This window comes from Crassostrea angulata, chromosome 1 (assembly GCF_025612915.1).
Source record: "Crassostrea angulata isolate pt1a10 chromosome 1, ASM2561291v2, whole genome shotgun sequence".
NCBI classification, from domain to species: domain Eukaryota; kingdom Metazoa; phylum Mollusca; class Bivalvia; order Ostreida; family Ostreidae; genus Magallana; species Magallana angulata.
In genome coordinates, this window is record NC_069111.1 from 30513764 (window position 1) to 30536396 (window position 22633).

At 35.9% G+C, this 22633-nt stretch overlaps 1 protein-coding gene across 6 annotated transcripts; it reads right to left on the minus strand.

Annotated features, from left to right (window-relative positions):
• Window positions 1–979: 979 nt before the first annotated feature.
• Window positions 980–22564, minus strand: LOC128166948 (uncharacterized). 6 transcript variants are annotated; one of them, XM_052832466.1, is made up of 15 exons: window positions 22457–22564; window positions 21464–21534; window positions 16658–16871; window positions 12844–12937; window positions 12273–12339; window positions 10191–10307; window positions 9794–9884; window positions 9526–9601; window positions 9271–9395; window positions 7936–8065; window positions 7565–7647; window positions 7176–7255; window positions 6241–6328; window positions 3285–4680; window positions 980–1150 (listed from the first exon to the last, which is right to left on the minus strand). In XM_052832466.1, the coding sequence occupies exons 1-15, from the start codon at window positions 22547–22549 to the stop codon at window positions 1122–1124; spliced, it is 2754 nt and encodes a 917-aa protein (XP_052688426.1). In that variant the 5' UTR covers window positions 22550–22564; the 3' UTR covers window positions 980–1121. The 6 variants fall into 6 exon arrangements, with proteins under 6 accessions (XP_052688426.1, XP_052688393.1, XP_052688388.1 ...); XM_052832433.1 differs by lacking the exon at window positions 980–1150 and having other exon boundaries at window positions 2143–4680; window positions 9301–9395; XM_052832428.1 differs by lacking the exon at window positions 980–1150 and having other exon boundaries at window positions 2143–4680.
• Between the last annotated feature and the right edge of the window lie 69 nt (window positions 22565–22633).

Sequence of the window (22633 nt, forward strand, 5' to 3'; positions counted from 1 at the left end):
TTACATTATTCTTGATTACTAAGTAATATGAAATTTGATGCATGTAATTTAGCAAACAACCCTCAAGATTCTGCAATAAAAGAAACCAGGTAACATATACTGATTTTTATTGACATTTCATAAATATCATTATCATATATTATTATGGCTGAACATCAAGTACAGAAACAAAAACTTGCGTAAAACTAAATAGGCACTGAGCGAGAAACACACTGAGAATGAACGAAGCATCACACAATGCCTGAATGAATCTACCGGAACACTGACGCCAGAGAAGACAATCAAAGAGACACAGTTCAATTCAGCGCTGGGAAGATATGATTGCATACCAAGAAAAACATTCTTTTCTTCTCCTGTTGAAAAATTTCTCTCTTGCAAGTTCATATACATGTTTGAAACATTTTGTTGATAAAAATTTCTATCAGATATCACATTCAATTCATTAAAATGGCTCAACAAGGGAAGTCTGCACACATCCATCTTTTACAGAAAGAGCTATACTACACCGAAACACAACACATTTCATTCACACACCTGTCAGTCTTGCCAATTTCCCCAGATAATAATGATTTAAAAAAAAAAAAGAAAGAAAAAAAAATCAAGTGAAAATATCACTAGCACCATTTTATGGGGGGTTATTCAGTCCGTTGTATGCCACTTGGCTGACCTCTTCGCACTCAGTCCGAAACACACACAAGCCAGCACAACTCATCTTTGTCCCACTATAGGGTCATGCACACAGAGAGTTCACCTGCTGGATCAGCACGGGCAGCAGCTACTTAATCAGGGGAGTCTCTGACGGCAGCAAGGCTAGGAAAAAAAACAGCATTAGGGAACAACTGTTTCAGGTCAGAGCTGATGGTAGGAATCAGAATCATGCCAATAAAACTGTCCATCGCGTTTGTGGAATGCCCAACATTTCCTAGGACGCTGCCTCGGCTAGTCACCTGCTGATGCTGTGCGACCTCTCGCGGTCCTGGTTCCCGGCACGTGACCCGCCATCTTCCTCTGTCGTGTTGTACCTGGCAAAGAATGGGTGTCTGAAAGCTTCCCTTAGAGTGATGCGCTCCTTTGGGCAGTATTTCAACATGCACCAGACGAGATCAAACAAGTCTCTGTGGTCAGTGTTCTCCGGATCCGTTATGTAATGCTGGAAAGATACAAGGCATGCATTGTATGGCTGTGATTGTTGAATATACAGACACAATGAATCATGAAGACAATACACATGATACAGATAATATACATGTAAACACCTCCTATCAAGAGCTGTCTAAGTGATATTATCCACTATTTTTTTTCTTTGACATATTTTGATGCATGAAACAGGCAACATTTAATGGCTGGGATTATATAGCTAAACTTAGTGGATACACTTCACCTTTTTGTAATCTGTTTTATAACTGACCATGCTTGAAGTGAATGACATGATATATTATCATGCAACATTGATGTCCACTGTATTATTTATTGACAGTCAAAACATATTCTGCTTCATATTCATAAAGTGGTCACATTTAGTGCAGTGTTCAAGTCAAATCTAAGTGTACAAAAGCTGCACTGTCAATTCACAAAGCTTACAGTGTTAATTAAGACTATACACAGGTTTTTTTCTCTTTCAAAAAATCAACTATGCATAATGTTGCATTAAAAGCTCTTTCCAAGTTGGTCAGTAGATAAATGTTTTTCATCACTGAAGACACTCTGGCTAACACACTTCAAAAATCCAAAGAGAGGTTACACGTTTTCCATGAAAGTTGTTAAGAAAACACAACAGAGACAATTAGAAATAAAAAAAAAAAAGCATTAGTTCTCTTTCGTGAAAATGTCCGAGGAAATAAACACTTAATAATTCAAAATAAGTAACAAACTTGTTAAAACTGCTTTCACTAAGAATACAACAATGAAAGAAAGAGAGAGAGAGAGTACCTGAGCACACTCTCAGGAAATATATACAGTTCTGAAGTCACAAAGGTGTTGTTATTTAACCATGCAAGAAAATTGCTTGAGAGGATAATCCTCCGATGGAGTGGAGAATAAATGTGTGCAAGCCTTCCAGAACCTCAAGAGAATTTCACAACAGCAAAAATTAATGGAGAGTCAGACTACACAGAACTGTAAGCCAGGCACTGTTCATGCTTTTCACCTGTTCCTCTTGTCTCCTCCGACGTCAAGCTGAGACTGCATGGGAACACATAAGGAATTGACTCCCCTAATCACAAATTTATTGTCGCCCTGGCTTTGATCGCTACTGGCTTCAGCACTGGAATTATTTGTTGGATCTAAGCAGCCGGAATCCCGGCCTAGACTCGAGTCCTTCCCAGGACACATGTCGCTGGGAGGTATTTGAGAGAAACACTCAACCGTCTGATCAGAGCCCTTGCCACTCGAGGGCTCTGTCGGAGGGTTTAGTGGTGAATCTAGGCCGGGTTTCCCTAAAAAACAACAGGTCTCCTCCTCGCCATCACCACCACCACTATTACCACCGGTGACCATTTTGTCAGAACTCTTTTTCTTTTTAGGTCTTCTCCTCCTCTTTTTCTTGTCACCTTTGGCTGCCCCAGGTGAGTGTTCACCAGTGGCTGCAGCCTGATCCATGCTCTCTGGAGGTTCAGGTTCTAGATAAATCTGACATGGACCTGGCTCTACAATCATGGAATAGTCACAAGGTTTCAAGGGTGCTTTTGGCTTTTCATTTCGTGGTGAAGTGACATCAGGCGAAATACTCTCTGATGCAGACTTGAATTCGTCCGATTCATCTGGGACGTTCTCTGCCTCTTTCCCTGCAGACTGAGCTTCAGGAACTTCCCCAAAACTCTGATCATTTACCTCCTTAAGAACGGATTCAGTTTCTGCCTCAAGAGATTCAGAGACCATTTCCTCTGACTTCTTCACATCTTCCATCATTTCTACATCATTTTCATTTGCTTTCGATTGAGAATTTTCAACTTCCTTATTTTCCTCTGAAGGCACATCACTTTTAGCATCAGCAGAAATTTCATTCTGTTCTCCACTCTCCTGTAAATCCTGTTCTTCCTTATCATTTCCAGGATCAGCCAATATCAGGGTCTTTTGTTCCACATTTGGAGTAGGTGGGGTGACCATGATATCAGCCACACTGGTTTCCTGTGAAGGAATATCTGTGGCACATTCCTCCTTCAATGGAATGCTACTATCTCCTTCCTGCAATAAAGCTGTTTCACTAGGGGCAACTACATCTACAAGGGAACTAGGTCTATTGTCACACGTTTCTGAAGCAGAATTGTCGAGCGTGTTTATCTCACCTTGATCTACTAATGGTGATGCGGATTTTTTCGCTTGAGATGAAAGATCTGGATAAATCTTTAAGACAGTATCTGGAGTAGATTTTTTGAAAAAATCAAATATACTCCTCATGCTAGGCTCTGGCTTTGGTTTTGTTGGATCTGGTCCATCTTGGCGTGAGTTCCTTCGAGCTCGCCTCTCAGCTTCCTCTCTGGCTTCTTCCTCTGCTACCTCTCGTTCAATTTCTTTCAGCCGTGCACGTCTACGTGTCGATGGAGAGTCCTCTTTGTTAAGCTCTGTCCCTGTTGGAGGTTTGGAAGATGGCAAGGAATCTTTTCTAACTGCTCCTTCTGGTATACTTTTCTCCAATTCAGCTTTAAGGGCTTTACGAGCTAGTCTTGTGTACAGGTCTTCATCTGGATTACTTGAATCTTCTGTTGGAAGCTTCAGGCTTTCTTCATTATCAATATTTTTGCTTGCCTTTTCACTGATGAGGTCTGGTTTATCATCTGGCTTTTCAGGGTCATAAGTGTCATCATTAACAGCTTCAGTCCTCTTCAATCTACGCCCCTGTCGTACAGCTGAATGGTCAGACTCTGTGCTTTCTTCAGACACCTGATCAGCCATGCCACCTCTTCTTGCTCGCCTTGCCCTTCGAGCCTCCACTGCATCCATTTGTTCAGCCATCTCAGCAGCAAGCTTGGCTTCCCTTTCTGCTCTTCTTGCTCGCCTGGCTTTTCGAGCTTCCTGCACAATTTCTGATCCCTCCACATCAAGCATTGGAGTTTCTGGGGAAGGCTTTCTGCTTCTCCTTTTGCGTTCTGGTTTAGTTTCTGTACCAGTTTCTTCATTGTCATCAACTGCCAAAGTATCTTTGTCACTGGCTTTTGAAACCCTATCTGAATCAGTCTCTGAGCTAGCCACAGAATCTTGTTCTTCAAGCACCTTTAGGGCCTGCTCAGAGTCTGCCTTTTCCTCTGGTACTTTCACTTCCGTTTCACTGGGAGCCTCATTTGGAGTCTTTTTAGCAAAGATCTTCTTTGCCCCTGGAAACATTTCAAACAAAGTTTTTTCTGGCCTTTCTACAATCACATCTGGTATTTTCAAGTCTGTTGTTACTTTCTCAGATTTCTCAGGAATGCTATCAAGCTCCATCTTTTCCTGCTCCTTACTCCGACTTTTGCTCCGACATATCCCATCCTTCTCATCCTCGTTCTCCGGAACTTTTTCTGCAGATGCAGAACGAAACTCATCGATGGAAGGATAACGACCCGGGTACTGCTTGTGAATGGGACGAAAGAACTGATGCTTCATGGCCTCTTTCAATGTGATGCGTTCATTGGGTAAATAGTCCAACATCATTTCAACAAGTTCTAGGCACTGACGGTGTTCTGCGCCCTTGTCGCGTAGATAGTGCTGAAATAAAGGAACCAAAATCTCATCAAACACCCAACATGCAGTCCACCGACTTCCTCTACATCCGTAAAACAAACTCTACATTTCTTGTAACAATTTATCTATTTTTTTTTCTTCGAACTTTTGCTAGTTTTTCTTTAATTTTTCCTAATTTCTTTTTTCTCAATTTAATTACAGGAAAAGTAATGCATTGTAATTGAAGAAAAGGCAATGTATTTACCTCAAAATTTCAACAAGCTTTGACCAGTCAATCTTAAAACACACACAAACTGCTTGTTGCTGGCATTCACAGATAAATACAACAGAACTGAAAATCCATTCTAACTGAACAAGCATCTCATCATCTAGATGTTTTCAATTATGTCGCATCAGTCTTTAATAACAGTATCTCAGCTGATTTGATCATATTTGTATTGTTACGGATAGCGTCATGCCATTAGTTTGTTCTACAAATCTTCACTTCAAGCATGGTCATCAACTGTTGTGTACTCTACATAACACTGTGTACACCAAATTATTTTTTACCACCATCAAATCTATTAGTATATCAATATTTGGGTGTTCTTAATCTACGGAGTAGCCTATTCATGCATCAAAATAGAAGTATTTCAACAACTTCCACAGAATCTGTGGCAACAATATTGGATCACAGGCACTTTTTGACAGTGCTTTCTCATGATCACTGAAATAGAATACATAAGCAGTGTTAATCAATGAATAAATTGATATCAAATTATCAAACTTTAATCCAATGAAAAATATCATTTCTACAACACAGAGTACAACAAACAAGACACAAATTCTTAAATCTTTCTTGTTAAAAGATAATAAAAAAAAATTATTTCATAGCAAATTGATCATATGAATAGAAACAAATGGGATAAAATTCTTTCAGTAAGTTTTTCCTTTCCATTTTGTAAACATCCCTACCTTTAACCTCTTGCAATTTTCACGAACATATTTTCCTTTAGAACTTCTCTGATCCCAGTCGAGTTTACCATTGTAGAAATACTTGTATTTTCTGTAGGTTCCAAACAAAAGACAAACAGAAGCTATCATCAGACACAAATCATGCACGCTCTACTGTTCAACATAAATAAACTCATGCACAGGCCATGTTGAACCAAGGCTAATATATTGTTTTCTAAATAGCTACCAATTAGAAAGCCATTTTTCATTACAGCATGAATTTCATCTAAATTGCTGCCAATCCCGACACTGGCCAAAAATTAAATTCCAATTGATTTTCTCTGAAATGGTAAACTCATTAAAAGTTGTAAGCACTGCTTCATTTTAGCAAAGCTTGCATTTAAAACTTGACATCTGGCTTTCTATTAGGTGCACAAAGATTAGCCTTAGTAAGAAATAAGGACATGCTGCCACAGTTACACAAAAAAGAAAGTTTCATTGGTCGTGGGGATCCACTATTGTATATCTCCATGTCAAGGACAGAGCAATACAACTTAAAAACAGTGGGCGAGCAGGGGCAGGCAACTCCTGAAATGACTGGTGCTGATATATGGCAGGCAGGCAACAGGCATCAGTCGGCAGCATACTTACATAGAGCGGCCTGCAGTTTTCCCGTACATAGCGGCCTGCAGAGGAGGTGGGGTCCCAATCAAGGCGCCCATGCCAGAAAAAATTTGTTCTTCAAATGGGAAAATAGAGGCATGAGGGCTAAGCTTCATATCACAATTATTTTTTTATCATACATTTACAAGAAATATCAGTAAAAATTTGAGAGGATAAAAACATTTTATGTTTATATTAATGACGAGATGTGTTTAACAAATGAAATGAAGTCATCTCTCAAATAATCACTTTTTCAGATATTCTAAGCACAAAGTAGAAGAAAAGAATTTAAGGATATGTTGTCAAATCTCTCTCACCACAAAACAGTCTGGGATATAAAAGGCTGGTAACTATGTAAATTTGATTTACTCTATCATAAATTTTTTTTTTTTTTAACCCAAGTTTGTTTTTAAATAAGTTCCAAATATTATTGCATGTTTTTCTTACAATACTCAAGACAAGAGATGAATCACACAAAGAAATCTGTATAATGTGGAATCCTTTCATTTCATAAGTTTTGTAGTTTGTTCAAATATCTAAAGTTTGTAATGGCATAATCATATAGGAAACTAAAGCTTCTGTGTAAACTAATACCACTGTATACTATTGAATAAAATAATGTTGACAAGATTACCAGCCCCTCTCGGTCCCCCATTTTAATCAGCTGAGGGAGAGAGAATATGAGTACATGTATGTGTAAATATGACACAAACGAGGTAATAAGAGGGTAGTAGACCTGTGCATTAGTTTACAACCATAAATCATCTTAAATACAGTAAACAATAATACAATCATAAAAAAAAAGTTTTGTTTTTTACTGATAATATTTTCCACACAATTACACATGAATATTTCTGGAATTGCCATTATCATCATTACACAAGCTGATTGCCGTTTACACTCACTGGCGGCTGCAGACTTACTTGGTTTTCTTGATCATTCTGTATGGCAAAGTGCCCAGAATTCTCTCCATCATTGCTAAATGTTCCTTGTTGTCATGCGTCTATAAAAAGCAAAACACAACCCACTCATTTTGTGCACCATTGTAAGGAAGCTTACAAATATTTTTAGTTGCTTCCCAAAATACATTGATTCATTTTCCTGTAAATCTCAGAATTTTGTTTTTTTATACCAACTTGCAATTTGATTATCTGATTAACATTTTCGGTCATTTATGAGATATTGCAAAGTTTCATGCATAAGGCCTTTATTAAAAATAAAATTCCAGTTTTAACAGTAAATGTTATTATTTACCAGAATACTCTTATTTTCATATATTTTGAGTAGAAATATTGAGAAAAGCAAGTTTTACCTGGAATAATGTAAAGCCTGTATAGAGTTCAAACATGATACAGCCAATGGACCACACATCACAGGGCTGGGCCCATCCCATCTCTACAAGCAAATTATATCACATTGCAAAGTTGTTGTCTGTACATGTACACTCTACATATAATGTGTGAAGGCCAGGTACATTCAATTCAAATTCAACATCCAAGGATGGAACTAAATAATTCTTTAACATATTAATATCTTAGTAAACTTTTGTATCTAGGCATACGGAAATGAGAAACCAAATTTGTATTTACATAATAAACTTCGTCAGATCATATAATTGATTGTAATAATTCGAAGTAATTGACATAAATTAATAAAAAGACTTGTTCATCATCTAAACTATACCTAATATGACCTCTGGAGCTCTGTAGTGGCGGGTTGAGACAATAGTACTGTGGTGTTCATGATCAAACGTGGCCGAACCAAAGTCTATCAGTCGGATATCTGTGTTTTTGATATTGCGCTCATCTCGTTTCTGAGAGAATGGCAAAAAAGATAAAAAAGAGACAAAAATGAAAATATTGATATTTATCACAAGAAAAGGTTTAGTGCATCAACACATCACAAACACATCAAATGCGCAAGTTTACAGCTTCAGAGCAAAATGTTATTCGGCAGCTTCTTTTATTATGATCTTTATCTTGAGTATTCAAATTTGAATATATATCAGACAGCAAAGTCGTCTTGCTTATATCACCAGAAATAGATCAAGGCTGGAGCAGATGAGTCAGAGTTTATAAACAAACTAGCTGCAGAACATGCTGTACAGTTTCCCCTTCCAATCTTATTTTCCTTATCATGTTTATAAATAACCATTCATTGCATATTTCTAATCGGCTTTGAAATTTTGATTATGAAGTGGGTTAGTAACCTTAGAAATAGAAATTCAAGATAGGTATTACAAAATAACGAAATGGAAGAAAAAAATAAATTGTTTCGCTTTTCTTTTTTTCTCTCTCCTCTCGCTCACTTCTTTCTTTTTTTTTTTGGTGAGAGGGGGGTTAAAGAATGATGAATGTGCATTATTGTTTGTGTTCTCTCAAAAAATGAAAGAAAAATAGAGGGCAGTAAATACACTACAGTCATAAAAATAAAGGTATTGAAATCTCTTTAAGAAGAAAAAAAAAAAAAGAAAAAAGAAAAATGGTGTCAACAAACTGGAATTGGAATCCTTTGGGCAGATATATTCATAAAAAATATAGAAAAAGAGATACATGTACCTGGATAGTTGTTATGACAGCATACAGAAAACACTGCAGACCAAGTGCCACAACGAGGGGCGGGCCGAGAAAGTGAAGGTCAGCAAGCCTTCACGAAATCGCCAGGCCCTTACCAACCCCTACATGCTGTAGGAATCAGACAAACCTGTCCAGTGAGCACATACTTAAAATTTTACATGTTGACCAAGTTATGGAAAATTCATCAAATCATAAAGGCACTCTGAAACTATTTTTTGCTTCCTAACCTCAATATTCAATTAATTTCCATTCAGAGAAAATCTGATTCTCCACTTTTGTCTTTTAATCTGTAATTTTCAGAAAAATTTGAATGGCAATAAGGTAAAAAAAAAATTGCTATGAGATTGATATGAAGACATTTCAAGGTGCCTCAAATTTTTGTTAGATAGTATGGACAGGTTTCTCGTCATTCCTAGCATGCTTATTACTAAACGACTATTACCGTTTTAATCCCTAATTCTTCACACGTTACCTTCCTTGGGTTGTACGAGACTTCATAATCGGAATTAACAAACAAGATATTTTCTGGTTTCAGGTCAGTGTGTGTCAGCTTGTTTTCATGCAGAACTGCAACAAGAAAGAAAATGCTTTTTAAAATAATTATTCACCACTTGACTCTATTCGTATTCTTTGGACAATGTTCAATAGCACGGGCAACTGCCACACTATCCAAGCTGTGTAAATGGGAATGACTTACAGTTGACTGCATAACACAGCTGGTATGATATGTGTCTCACTTGATCAATTGTGTAGGGGAGGTAATGGTTGTCTTTCTGTAATATTAAATGAAACAATTTTATGAATAGCTCAGGAAAATCTAAATATTTTATGAACATCAATAATCTCCATATCACTTGCATTTTTTTTCTTTCTTTCAAACTTTAATTTACATTAATATAAGCATTTTATGTCAGTGCATTATGGTAATTTAGATAATACTTATTAATACTTGAATGTTTTCTTACCAGGAAGTCAAAAACACTGAGACCAAGCATGTCAAATGCTATACACATATGTCCATGGTAGTCAAACCACTCCTTCATCTGAACACATAGGCTGAAAATGCAAAGACAATACTTCTTACTGGATGGTCTATGAGCATTCATTTAGATATGATCATTTACATAAGCTTTTGTTCAAAGGTTTAATGATATTTACTAAATTGTATTTATAAATCCATGGGCATAAACAACTAGAGGAAGGTCTTATGATATCACTTATGCATATGGTAAATTGATCATTTATTGAATTAAAGCTACTGTTGTAAGGTCTACAGACATGCTGGCATGAAGCTAGCTCTATTCTTCACTTCACTGAACTTTCAGCACTGAAAAGCATTCAAGAATATAATGAAGCACTTACAACTGCCCATCTGGGTCCTTTTCTTTGATTTTCTCGAGAACATTTATTTCCAGTTTGGCAGCTTCTCTGTATTTTTCTATGTTTTTGATGATTTTTAATGCCAATTTTTCATCTCCCCTGAAAATCACAGAAAAATAGAATCAACCAATTCATAATTTTATGTTCAAATTATACATCTTTTTTTTGTGGGGGAGGAGAGGGGGCACTCATTTTAAACATACCTAATAAAAAAGTATTCAAGTGTCTAAAAAATTATTTAACTCTTGTTTACATAGAATGTTTTGGCACCTTACAGACAATTCCCAAAGGCAGGATTTCCACATTTCATTTTTTTTTTTTTTTTGGTTTTGCCTAACACTAAACCACAGCAAGGAAAAGAATAATTGTTTGTCAGTTATCATAAACCCCCTGGTGATTTGTCAAACTCAAGCAGATCTAGCTATATTGCTGCAGGAGGAAGACAGAGAAATTTTGTATTCTGTTCACACTGAGCTGTCTCTAATCATTAACACCTGGGGGATGTTCTCCCTCCTCTCAAATAAACACTCAGTCAGCACTAGCCTTAGGATTCACTGATTCACAGGTAAATGATCAAAACGGACAAAGAAAGAGGGGAGGGGGGGGGGTGAGATTAACATTTCTTTGTCCAAATAATATTGAGTATCCTTTCTGTTTTATTTGTATCCATCTGATCAATGCTATAACTCATATCACTGCTCAGTGTAAAGCAGGATATAATTGTTAATAATAGCAAAATCTGAAGGATTTGATATATCACCATACATAAAACTTATGTACATGTTGCATTTATTAACTCATCTTCAGCATAGAGGGTTAACCCCCCCCCCCTTTCCTTCCATCCATTATAACATGGAACTCAAAGGTGCACTAAGAATTCTAGCAAGATAACTGGTTCCGACACATGTTTGTAATTACCATTAATCTTTTCCTAAGTATGTATATAACAAGGGTCATGATCAAACTACAGGTCATACTGCTGTCTAAGATTTATCTGTAGTGCATGTAAAATATGGAGTCTGCATCAAAATGGTTCTCTATTCTCCAACCACTCAAAACTTGATAATTCTATCAAAGCTTCCTGATAGATTTCCCCTCTGAATGGCTCCTTGTCAGAAGTTCTTCTTTGGTATTCCTATGAGGTTATTACTTCAGGGGTAAAGCTTTCTGCTGATATTGAGCAATTATCCTTTGAGTGGAGGGAACACTAATGCACAAAATTACTTCATCCAAAAAAACAAACCCTCCAAAAAAAACATTTTTCTCATGAGCCATTGTAAACATGGAACAGTGGAATCCTTCCAATTTATTAATGATTCAAATTATGAAACCAGATATAAGGGTGCATGTAAAAGTCAGGGGAGGCTTTCATCATAAAGCCAATTTTGCAGCTGGAAGGAAGAAATCTCCATCATGTAATTCCAAATCGCCCGTTAATAAGCCATTCAACATTCAACTCTTTGTAGTGTCAGAAACTACACCATCCAGGGAGGCTATTATTAGTAAACCCTTGTAAAGATCGGTAAATAAAAAAAGTCTGCTCTCTAGGAATTCTTTAAATATTTATCTGTGAGCAGACAGGAGGAGGCTGCAGCTACCATCTATCTCCATACAGCTGCCCTTGGCCAGGAATCAACAGAAACACACAGCTAAACCCCTGTCATTATCTCAATCCAACCAACCTCTGCTATATCTTATCAAACCCAGGTTGTGAAGGAAGATTTACAGGCATCAAAATCTTGTCGACACACTTTTTTTTATTAAGGCAACGAACCAGAGTATAAGAAGTATGAGAGTCAAGTCTTTTCCCCTCATTCACCCAATCCCCCTGAATTTATTTTTATTTCAACAACCACACTGATATCTAATACACTTAAGTCTATATGATGTAAACCCGTGGAATTTTGGTTACAAGATCTTATCAGACTCTGGCAGCTTCCTGTGATGTTAGCATCGTTATACTCTGACAGGGAAAGAGCTATAAAGCGGTGCAATATCAGAGGATTTCCCATCAATACAGGTACACACACAGAAACAGATATTCCTTTAACATTCTATACTCACTTCTGGACATCTTTGACTTCAATGACTTTGCCAAATGTGCCTTCTCCTAGGGTGGAAACAACTTCATCTGAAAGAGTTAAAGTCCAACAATTACAATCAAATATATCATATCAAATCACTACCAAATTCAATATCCAGCATCATCCCCCTTTGCTTTTAATTTTGGTTGTTCTATTTTGAGAAAATTTACTGCAAAGAGGTTTTATTCTATCAGAATATTGTTGGTTCTATCTCTAGTTCAGCTGTTGGATATTGAATAGTAGTATTTTGATGAAAATACATAACACATTCATTCAATTTCCGGCAGAAGCAAATTTTTTCTTCTTCAAAATGCAAGGCTTTGCCAGCATATCCATTTTTTTCAATTCTTTTAATATGGAATTGAAAGAAACACCAAAAATATTGGGATCAATCCCACAAGAAAAAACATAAAAAATAAGTGTAGTATATACTCTGAAAAACACAAAGTTTTGGGCATATCTTCTCTCAAGAATACTTGAGCTATTTCTTCCTCATACAAAAGACATAGAGATATAGTATGCTAGGCTAAACATTACGAAATGATGAGTACATCTAGCTTGCAGAATATCTCCTGGGTGATATATGAGATGTCCATCTGCATCGTCCACAATACTCGGTCCCTGTTCGCTGCTCTCATGTAGGTCCTATTCATCCATCATTCAAATTCAAATTCAATTTCCCATCATACACCACAGCAGCCAGCCAATGACAGCCGTTGATTTTGCCATGAGCCAGATACAGGATTTTCGTTCAGAAGAGACAAGGCAGCCGATTTTCATTGACAGCAGGAGGGTGGGCATATGCGATATAGATAAATGGAGGCATCGCCAAGTAAAGATTGGTTCAATTGCATATTATGGTTATTATTCATGAAATCAGAAGGAAAAATATCATAGATTTCTAAACAGAGAATATTCATACTTACTTACACTTAATTAACAATGGGCAGTCATGGTTTTTTTTTTTTTAAAGACACATATATACAAAGAAACGATTGAGCTAAAAATTTGTTGATCTCTTTGTACCCCTTCTTCTACCATGACTGCCCAAAGATCTATTGACATATTTACTATCAACGATAAGCATGTGTGTAATCTGAGATACATAAGAACTGCCACTTAACATTTTAAATAAAAACACTTAACTTTACTCAACAAAATCATATAAATAAAAAATATGTAGCATTTTTGTTTTGAAACTTTACTTTAGACGGACAAATCGATCTGTAGCTTTGAGTTCAGAAAATTTTTGAGTCGGACTTACCGAGTTGGACCAGGATTCACTGAGGCCATTGCTATGACTACTACCACTTAAAGCACCACTGCGGTAGGCTCCGAGGCCATATCTGGAGGCAGTGGTGCTAGAGGAAGGAATATAATTAGAAGTAATGCCGGAGGTGGGCATTCTCCATTCTCCTACGGGGTTATAATTCTTAGACTGTAAATAGTCCACTCTCATAGTCTCAATACACAATAAGATGCTGATCCACTACTTCAATAGTCACTGGTCTGGTCCTAATAACTTGAACTTCGTTCTATGACAATTTCAATTTGATTTAAACTTTCAAATTAATTTTCCTTCTTTTTTTTCGCAGATAAATTTAGTTAAATCTAAATTGTTTTAGATAAGGTCTTTTTCTATGTGAGCAATGAAATAAATATTATCTAAAAATATATTACTTTGTAAGCAACTTCAAAGGTTCTCTAAAAAAAAATGACTACAATGAAATATATCCTAAAACAAAATATATACAAAAGAATATATAGGAGAGTTTTTATGCTGGTAATTTTCCACTACATGGCTGATGGATTCCCTTCCATAATTAGTCAAATTATCCCAAACACACTGTAGTAAAAGTCACTAGTGAGAGTTCTTCAACTTGAACCATGTGAAGTCCACTCCAGTCCAAAAAATCCTCAGAAAATATCCCTCGAAACAAAAAAAGTGGAAAGAGAGGCCTACAGACAACAAGATGGCGCCCTCTCTTCTCCTATGTTCTGGCTGCTACTCAGAATATAAGCCAGTATCACATTTCCTACACAAGAGCACCTTCTAGCTTCTCCAAAAATCTCATGCTATTAATAGTTGCTGTACGTACACTCAGACTTACTAACAGTGAGGTTCACAGTGGGGGGAGAGGCCGCTACTAACCAACAGCTGATGTAAGGCACCAGATGGTCACCGACAGGGGCCAGACACCCATACAGACTACAAATACCCTCCCATTGGGTGGTCAGTTCTACACTTGCACTATGGGTGTAAGATAAGTTAATCCCTTCAGCTAGCCCCACAATAGATAAGCATAAGCTATTGCTGCACCACTCATGATGATCCGCACAGATAACTGTAAATCTTGCCGGAGATATTAACCCATTGTTTTCTTTTCTGGTTGCATCCTACATTGGATTCAATGACCAGTCCCTAATTATTACTGTACACTGATGAGGCATTACTCCTACGACACATAATTCATGAAGCCCGTATGGAGCTCTCCTTACACTTGAAATTGCCATTGTGGACTGTTTGCAAAAGTCAATGACAAGGCTTTTCATTTCTTGGCCATCTGTACACCAACAGAGTATTGACTCCTGATCAATTCAATACACCGCTAGGACCGAGGGTGACAGCAGCATCAACACTTCCCAAGACACACACTTACACACCTCTCCACAGCTCAAAGAAATTTAACTGCAGTTCAATTATTTTCATTAGAGCAAGCAAGATCCTATCACTTCATCTTCTACACTACACAATTGGAAATCAATGGAGTGTTGGAAAGCCATGAAACCTGGTCACAAACTCTCAGGAAACTGTACCGAGCCATGCTCCAAAACTCATTTTTATTCTGTGTGATTATTGATTAAATCTCTGGGACTTAATGCACCACATCAGGGTGTAATTTTACAGCCCACAATGCATTTGTCACAAAACAGATGGCCTGCATGCTACAAAAATATTCAACTTTGCCCAAATTGGAAAATTGAAAATTTTCAAAAAGGCAACCCAGGAAAGTCCCATATTGTCAAAAACAGATGTGCTTATCAATAGCCCAGTGCATTTCAAAATAAGATGACAAAAAATATTACTTTAAATTTCTGAAAATTTATCATTGTGTAGCTTATTTTTTGTCATATACAGTCAAACTTCGCTATCTTGAACTAGATGGGAGTGTTTAAATAATTTGAGACATCCGATTATTCGAGATATCAAGGGTGGAATACTTAAAAAATAAGTGGTTGGGACTTACAAATCACTTTGACATATCCATTGTATTTGAGATATCAGTGTTCGAGATATCGAAGTTTAACTGTATGTATAAATATCTAGATATCGGTTTTAATCATTAAGAGCATATGAATGTATACTAGATATAAGTGGTTTGATCCACAACTGTAAATAAGTCTGTTGTCCATTCTACTTAGCATTGTGTCACTTCACACACACCCACTGGCACCCCTCCTTTTCCATGCCCATGAGTTATCATGGCATCCTCATTCTATCCTTGTTCTTGGAGCCTACACACTTGATTAAACATGGGACTCTAGCCAGTACCTTTTTGGTTCTTCCCCAAGAGAAATGACAGCCAGTGGATCAGCATAAGCGATGGGACACAAGATAGTGTAAAAGTTCACCTAACATCCCCCACTGTTACATTTCTAGAGAAACCTAGCCCATTCTTACTTAATACTTATGACGTACATCTTTATTACGGAAGTATTTCTGGAAAGTTCTATGCGGAGGAAAATAATAAATTTTTGGAGACAATGTTTACTATTAGCAACAATATGGCAGTTCTTAGTATCTCAAGACATAAACATCTGCATGTTTTTGCACATGTTTACACACACACTCTACAACAGTTCTATAAACTGTTTTTCAGTTCATGAGGATGTCTGTTCCTCTTGTTTGGTCTTAAATATTTGCATCATCCTCTTTTTGCTTTACAAACTTAACACTGGGGACCCCCTGATGATCATTCTTAGAGCTTACCTCTGATCACCTACAAAAAGAGTTGCTGGTCATTATACACCTATCTCGCCATTTCTCTCACCCTCCTTTTTTTTCTCTTCTAAAAGTGACCAAGATTGACAGTGGCCAAGTTTATATCAATTCAAATGCAAAAAGATGATTCAAACCGAAAAAAACCCATTATGTTATGTTATAAAATTTTGATTAAAAAAAACATGGCAATTTATACATCTTCCACCTTGTTTTACCCAAAACTCCAAACAAGATATCACTTTTCTCCATTTAATATCCAAAGGGCCTTGTAATCTTGGTCAACTTTCCCTAGCTCCCATTACACCTCTCAGAAAAGACCGAGCTGGGATAACTACATGCACGCTGCCTGAAGCGACACCTACCCGACTAGAGGCTGAGCTGTAGGTGGACTTGTGGTGGTGACGGTAGCTTCTCCGATGTCGCCGCCGCTTGTGGTGTCTATGGCGACTGTGGTAGCTGTTCCGATGTGGTGAGTAGCTGTCAGAGTCTCTGTGGTGACGATGGACGTGCCGGTCTGGGGTGGCGGAGCGATCCCTGGAATGGTTTCTTCTTCTCTTCTCATAGCCATAGTCATAGCTGTTAGAAAAAGAAAAACCATTATTATAGCTGAAAAACTACCATCGCACCATAAACATGTAGCCTTAACCATCTCCGATCTTTAGCCATGGTTCGATAACGCTAAATTATCTGGATTATATTTATTCGCACCATAAATCTGCCTTCTAAATAGACAAATTTAATTAGTCTTTTAGTATTAATATTACGATCAGTTATTCAACAAAATGCTTGGCTTAGTGGTTCACCTACCGGTACATGAAGGTAATGGGGATTGAGCCACCAATTAGCCAGTACAACTTTTTTTTTTAAATTGATCTCAGCTTGAAATTTTTATCCATTACAGGTATACCCATTTTGGGCAAATTTGCAATAACTTTGTAAAACACATGGATACCACGAATAATTTTCTTTTTGTTTCATTTCATTAATTGTTTGAAAGACAAACCATATTTTTATGATGAAAAATACTTTGAGCCTAAGGGTCCGAGACCTTAAAATATTGGTAGAGTTGTACAAGACAATATCATTTAAAACCACAGTCCCAAGCTATGAGCATTGAAATCATCAAAATGAACAGTTTTAACTGTTATAATCAACAAATCTCTAAATATAATGCACACCCAAAAACACTCTGCACCAAAGATTTTCACAATATTGAATGTTAAAGACAATTGTCATGTGGAATATCCCCAATGTTTTGAACAAATTATTCAGAACAAATCAACATGAGTGATTTCTATACAGATATGATAAATCTTTTAAGATCTCTATGGTTCTTCTAACCTTCGTGTTCGGGCGCACAAGGATCCCATACCCTGAACCCATGTCACATCATGCATCAGTCGGACCCTACTGCAGAATATGTGTCCTCACAAGACAAGCACTGATACATACACCATTTTGATGTTATAAATAGGAGATTTCAATGATGCTTATATATATCACATGACACCTCTTGACAATTTATTTCCTGTGTTGCATTTGTTATTTGATTCTGACCTCTACTTCTTGATAGTGTTTTGCATTTGTATTTTTCTGAGAGTTTTCCAGTTGAATAATAATGCATAGCATTTATTTTACAGCATTCTTACTGCAAAATATTCTTTATACAAAATGATGGCAACCAAGTAATATTCATAGAGATTTTTTTTTTCTCTTTTGCATTCTTTACCATTATCTATTATCTATGAGTGGGAGGAATGGGAGATTTGGGGGGAAGGGGGGGTTGTTCTTTGGAAATATAGAACAAAACCCTCCTACAGGACCAAAACAAAGAACAACGTTAATAAGGTGTACATAATTTGTAAATAAATATATAAATGTGTGGAAAAACATGTAGGATGGGTCACAACACTTGAGATAAATTCATTCAATTGCTCCATTACAGCGGCTGCTTTGTGTGTTGATGTGGAATGATGATGAAGTGATGAGGGTTTTAGCTGTGTAATTCCTGGTTCTGGGAGGATCGTGACTCATACCTGGAAACTGCTCAGATAAATAGTAACGTGTGCAGTATGCATCTCCTACATTTATAGAGCCCCCTCGCCACAATTACACATACTTTGTCAGGCCTATGCAGCAAAGAAAAAAACGCAATAGCTTCAAGTAACAAAGCATTTAGAAGAATGTCTTTCCAACCAAAAGCAATGATTTTAAAGAGGAATAAAGTCTGAAATCAATAAGTATAGTACTATATAAAGTTTTTCTTAGCAAAACCACAAATGATATTTAAAGATTAAGCACATCATTTTTCAAAATTTTAATGAATGACTGAGCCTTTTCTGAAATATTTGAAAAAAAAAAACATTAATAAAATCAACAAAATGTTATATTAAACAAAAATTGGTTATATTCCAGTCCTATTTATGTTATAAAGCTTTCCTTTTAATAAAATAAAAATTTTGCTGACTTGTTTTTAAACACTTCCTTTTGGCATTTCAAATCCACTTTCCTTAACTATTATGGTATAAATATCATCATATGAAATATTTCTGTATACATGTACAAATATCTCTCTTACAGTCTTACTTATATCTTCTTTAATAGTTATGAACCAGCCATTTAAGTGGAACAGACAAACAGATGAAAATAATGATTCTCCATACAATTGTAACACCTCGTGTCATCCAACCTTACCGATCCATGCAATGTTTATTTTTCTAATGCTGGAAATGATACCATTGTTGATAACACCATAAAAGCAAATATAGTCAAGTTATTAGGAATATCCAATGTAAAACATTAAACATATTCAATGCCACTCTGTAAGTGGTTGTAATTCATTTGTTCAGTATCCCTTGACCATCAGGGAAAGATCAAAATTTCATAGTCAAAAACAAAAAATTCACATGGTTTTTACCAAGACGGCCACCATCTTTAAAACTAACTGTGGTGAATCCATCTCTTCTTTGTATATTTCTGAAAACAGTTTGTCTCTCAGAATCTTAGATATAAGACAAAGGATGATAAAAAATGCATTATCTCAGTACTTTAGGGTCTCCCTCATAAAGATGTGTGCAGGGGGTGGGGCATAAATTCTTTATTGATGATTTTCTCCATCAGTCATGTCATGTTCTAAATCTATCCAATAAAGTAGTTTTGAGAACATCAGAATGTTAAAAAGTTTGTTGACCGAGACTTCACAGAAATTACAAAACTCAGACAGGAGTCTCGTGAAATAACACAGGAGGCTTCTTCAAGCTTGCAATTACTCATTTCAAAGGAATAGGATGGAAATTGATAAATTTGTAGATGACATAAAAAAAAGTACACAAGACAACATGATGTAAAACAGCAAAATGTTCCATAACTCAGACAGAACTTGTCCAAGTGCACATAAATGAATTACTTTTCTTTGTTAAACGTATGCAATAACATGTATTCTGGTAATATTGTACATGTTGTATATATATGTTAAGATTTCAGCTGTTTAAAATAACTGAAATTATCTCCGTTGATTTTTTTTTCCTTTGCATTAAAATCAAAATCAACTAGTGTTACTGTAAAGAACAAAAATCAATATTCAAATATTTCGCTAGTGTTGTTTTGCTTCTATATCTTGAATTCAAACGCCTGATTTACAACATCCCCTGAATGGCCATTTTCTGTCCACTTGATTCTGGGTTAAACTCAAGGCTCTATACTCGACACACTCACTACCAGCCATTTGTACCTTCTTTAACTTTTTGTTCAGTATTTTTAATGAAATTACACCTTAAGATTCAATACTTAATCATAAAAATGTTCCTTTTAAATTCTGAACCCAGAAATCAATGACATTTCTTTCTCAGAATTTCAAAGACAAAACTACTTAGAGAAATGCCATAAACGGTCACATAATAGAGTCATTCAATACAGATATGATTTTTATTGACCATGTTGATCTTATATTCATCTATTGAAAAAAATAGGTACCATTTAATGTTAAAATGTGGAGGAATGCTTTTCACTATTTTCCTGGTACTTACAGTATTTTCAATGTGATTCAATAGATCTCTTTGTGTCGTGTTGTCTATACTAGTATCTCTTGATCTCGATAATCCAAAAATAGAATCACTTGACCAATTTTTGACACAGTTATTCAAAGTGTGTGATTTTTCTTTCAGAATCAGCAATAATTTGGGGCATAATATAGTTGCAACAGGATTGAATGTGCAATTTGCATGAAAGTTAATATGGTATACCTTTTTTCAAAAAGAAGAATAAATGGACAGACAATTAAGTTCAAACCACACTCCCTCCTCCATCCATCTTTAGAACATTTAAAATTATTTCAAATACAACATATAACATATAATAAGTATTTACATTGTGTTCGTTTGCTCTGGCAAATATGAGAAGTGTATGAACTTACTCAATTTAATGACTGACATATCTTCATTTATCTTATTACATTGTCTACTGCAAACCTTTATCTAATTATTTATTATTTGACAAATCTTCATTTATCTTATCACATTCTGTATACTGCAAACTTTTATTTAATTATATCCAAGAAAACGTTGAAATGTTTGAAAAATTAATAAATCTCATTAAATTCCATTAATGACTCTTGCATTCATTAAAGGTTTTATACAATGGCTTGGTTGCAAGATGTAAGTTGCAATGAATTCACTGGTAATCTCCACAGAAAGAATGCATGAATATTTAAGTTGGATCACACATTTTATCCTTTTTCATCTTCATTTCTCAATGTGTTATGCTGGCTGAGCTTAAATTCTTGCTCTGAGTTTAAAAATGTGCAAGTTCAATACACTGGAGGAACATGTAGATGAGAATCATTCACACAGCGAATAGGAGACATAAATCTGAGCCCCCCCCCCCTCCTCCCAAAAAAATAAAGACCATAAGGTCTTAAAAAATAATATACTGTGGATGGAATCATTAAAATTTGTATGGGCTATTTTTCATGATGTTTTATAAGTGTGTGGGGAGATATTTTTGAGTATTTTTTAATACCCCTTCAAAAGCGTAGGCGTGACTTTATAACCCTATTTTATTAACTTGTTGATGATGTTAATTCCAAGAAAATTCAACCACCACGAAATCTAATGATTCCACAGTATGGTGCAGAGGTGGGGGAAAAACAAAAAAATTTCCTCTTTTTATACCTTCTGGAATCATGTCGTCTTTTTCTGTGATGGTCCACATAACCTGGGCTTGGGCTACGTCTTCGAGGCATCTAAAAGAAAATAAAACCATTAAATTTCATGTTAAAAATTCACTTTCTAATGATGAAGACTATTTCCTGTTTTCTTATACAGTATTTGAATTTCATATCGACAATATAGAGTTTCTTTGAAAGAGAAGTGCTTTGTGGACCATATGCACAAAAAATGCTTATAGCTTCGCATGGATGCCTTGAAGTTGAAGATTACCAAACCAATAAATATGGAAATAATTCATTTATTTGTTCCCAATCACCCCCCCCCCACTTTTTTGTTTGGCTTTGGTGAATGAGATGTGAAGAAGCTCCAGACACACAAAAATTGGTTTCTTTAATAGTGTCCATTTTAAAAACTATCTAATTCAATAATTACAGCATGTGAATTTATGCATCTACAAATTAATTCATGAACATTGGGTCAAAAGTTCAAATATATGAATAAAGGTTTTGTGTTTCTTGCATATATTATTATCTACTTTAATTATTTTTGTGACCATGTCAAATGCTGGGTTCATCAATAATGTATGTATTCTTTGATCTCAATAAACATGTGATCATTCCTTAACCAGTCATTTGTTTTAAATAAACCTGACACGACCAGTTTATAAGACAACAAACACCAACCTGTACACGTGCCAGTCATTAATGATAAGTGAAACTTACAATAATTCCTTACGTAAGAATTATTATCAACGGATCAAACAAATAGCACATTAAAACACATAATCTTGACTCATCAAAATGAAATATAATAGCTATATCATCAAGTAATATGACAGCTTGGTCGTTTGACATAATTTTTGGACCGAAACACACATCAAGATGGCGGCATTGTGTATTTTAATTTTCAAATGAATGAATAAATATCAATTTTGAAAGAAAAAATGAAGTTATATGATTCACGGTATATAACAAAATACACAATAGTAACCCTCACATTACTGCTTGTCGTTTTGGCCGTTTTATCCCACAGAAAGTCAAATTTTAGCGTACTGGCGCACCTCGACACAAACGTAGTAATTGCATCCATCAAGGAATGAGATAATTCGCGATTGGGTGAGAGGGAACCAATCAAATGTCTTCTTACAACAATAATTCATATTCGGATAAAATT

Coding starts and splice junctions, on each gene's coding strand:
- LOC128166948 (XM_052832428.1), bottom strand. CDS start 22,549: ATGGATGCAATTACTACGTTTGTGTCGAGGTGCGCCAGTACGCTAAAA. Junction 12,340..12,843: donor AGATATTCTGCAAGCTAGAT/GTACTCATCATT, acceptor TAACTCTTTCAG/ATGAAGTTGTTTCCACCCTA. Junction 7,648..7,935: donor AGCTCCAGAGGTCATATTAG/GTATAGTTTAGA, acceptor ATTTGCTTGTAG/AGATGGGATGGGCCCAGCCC.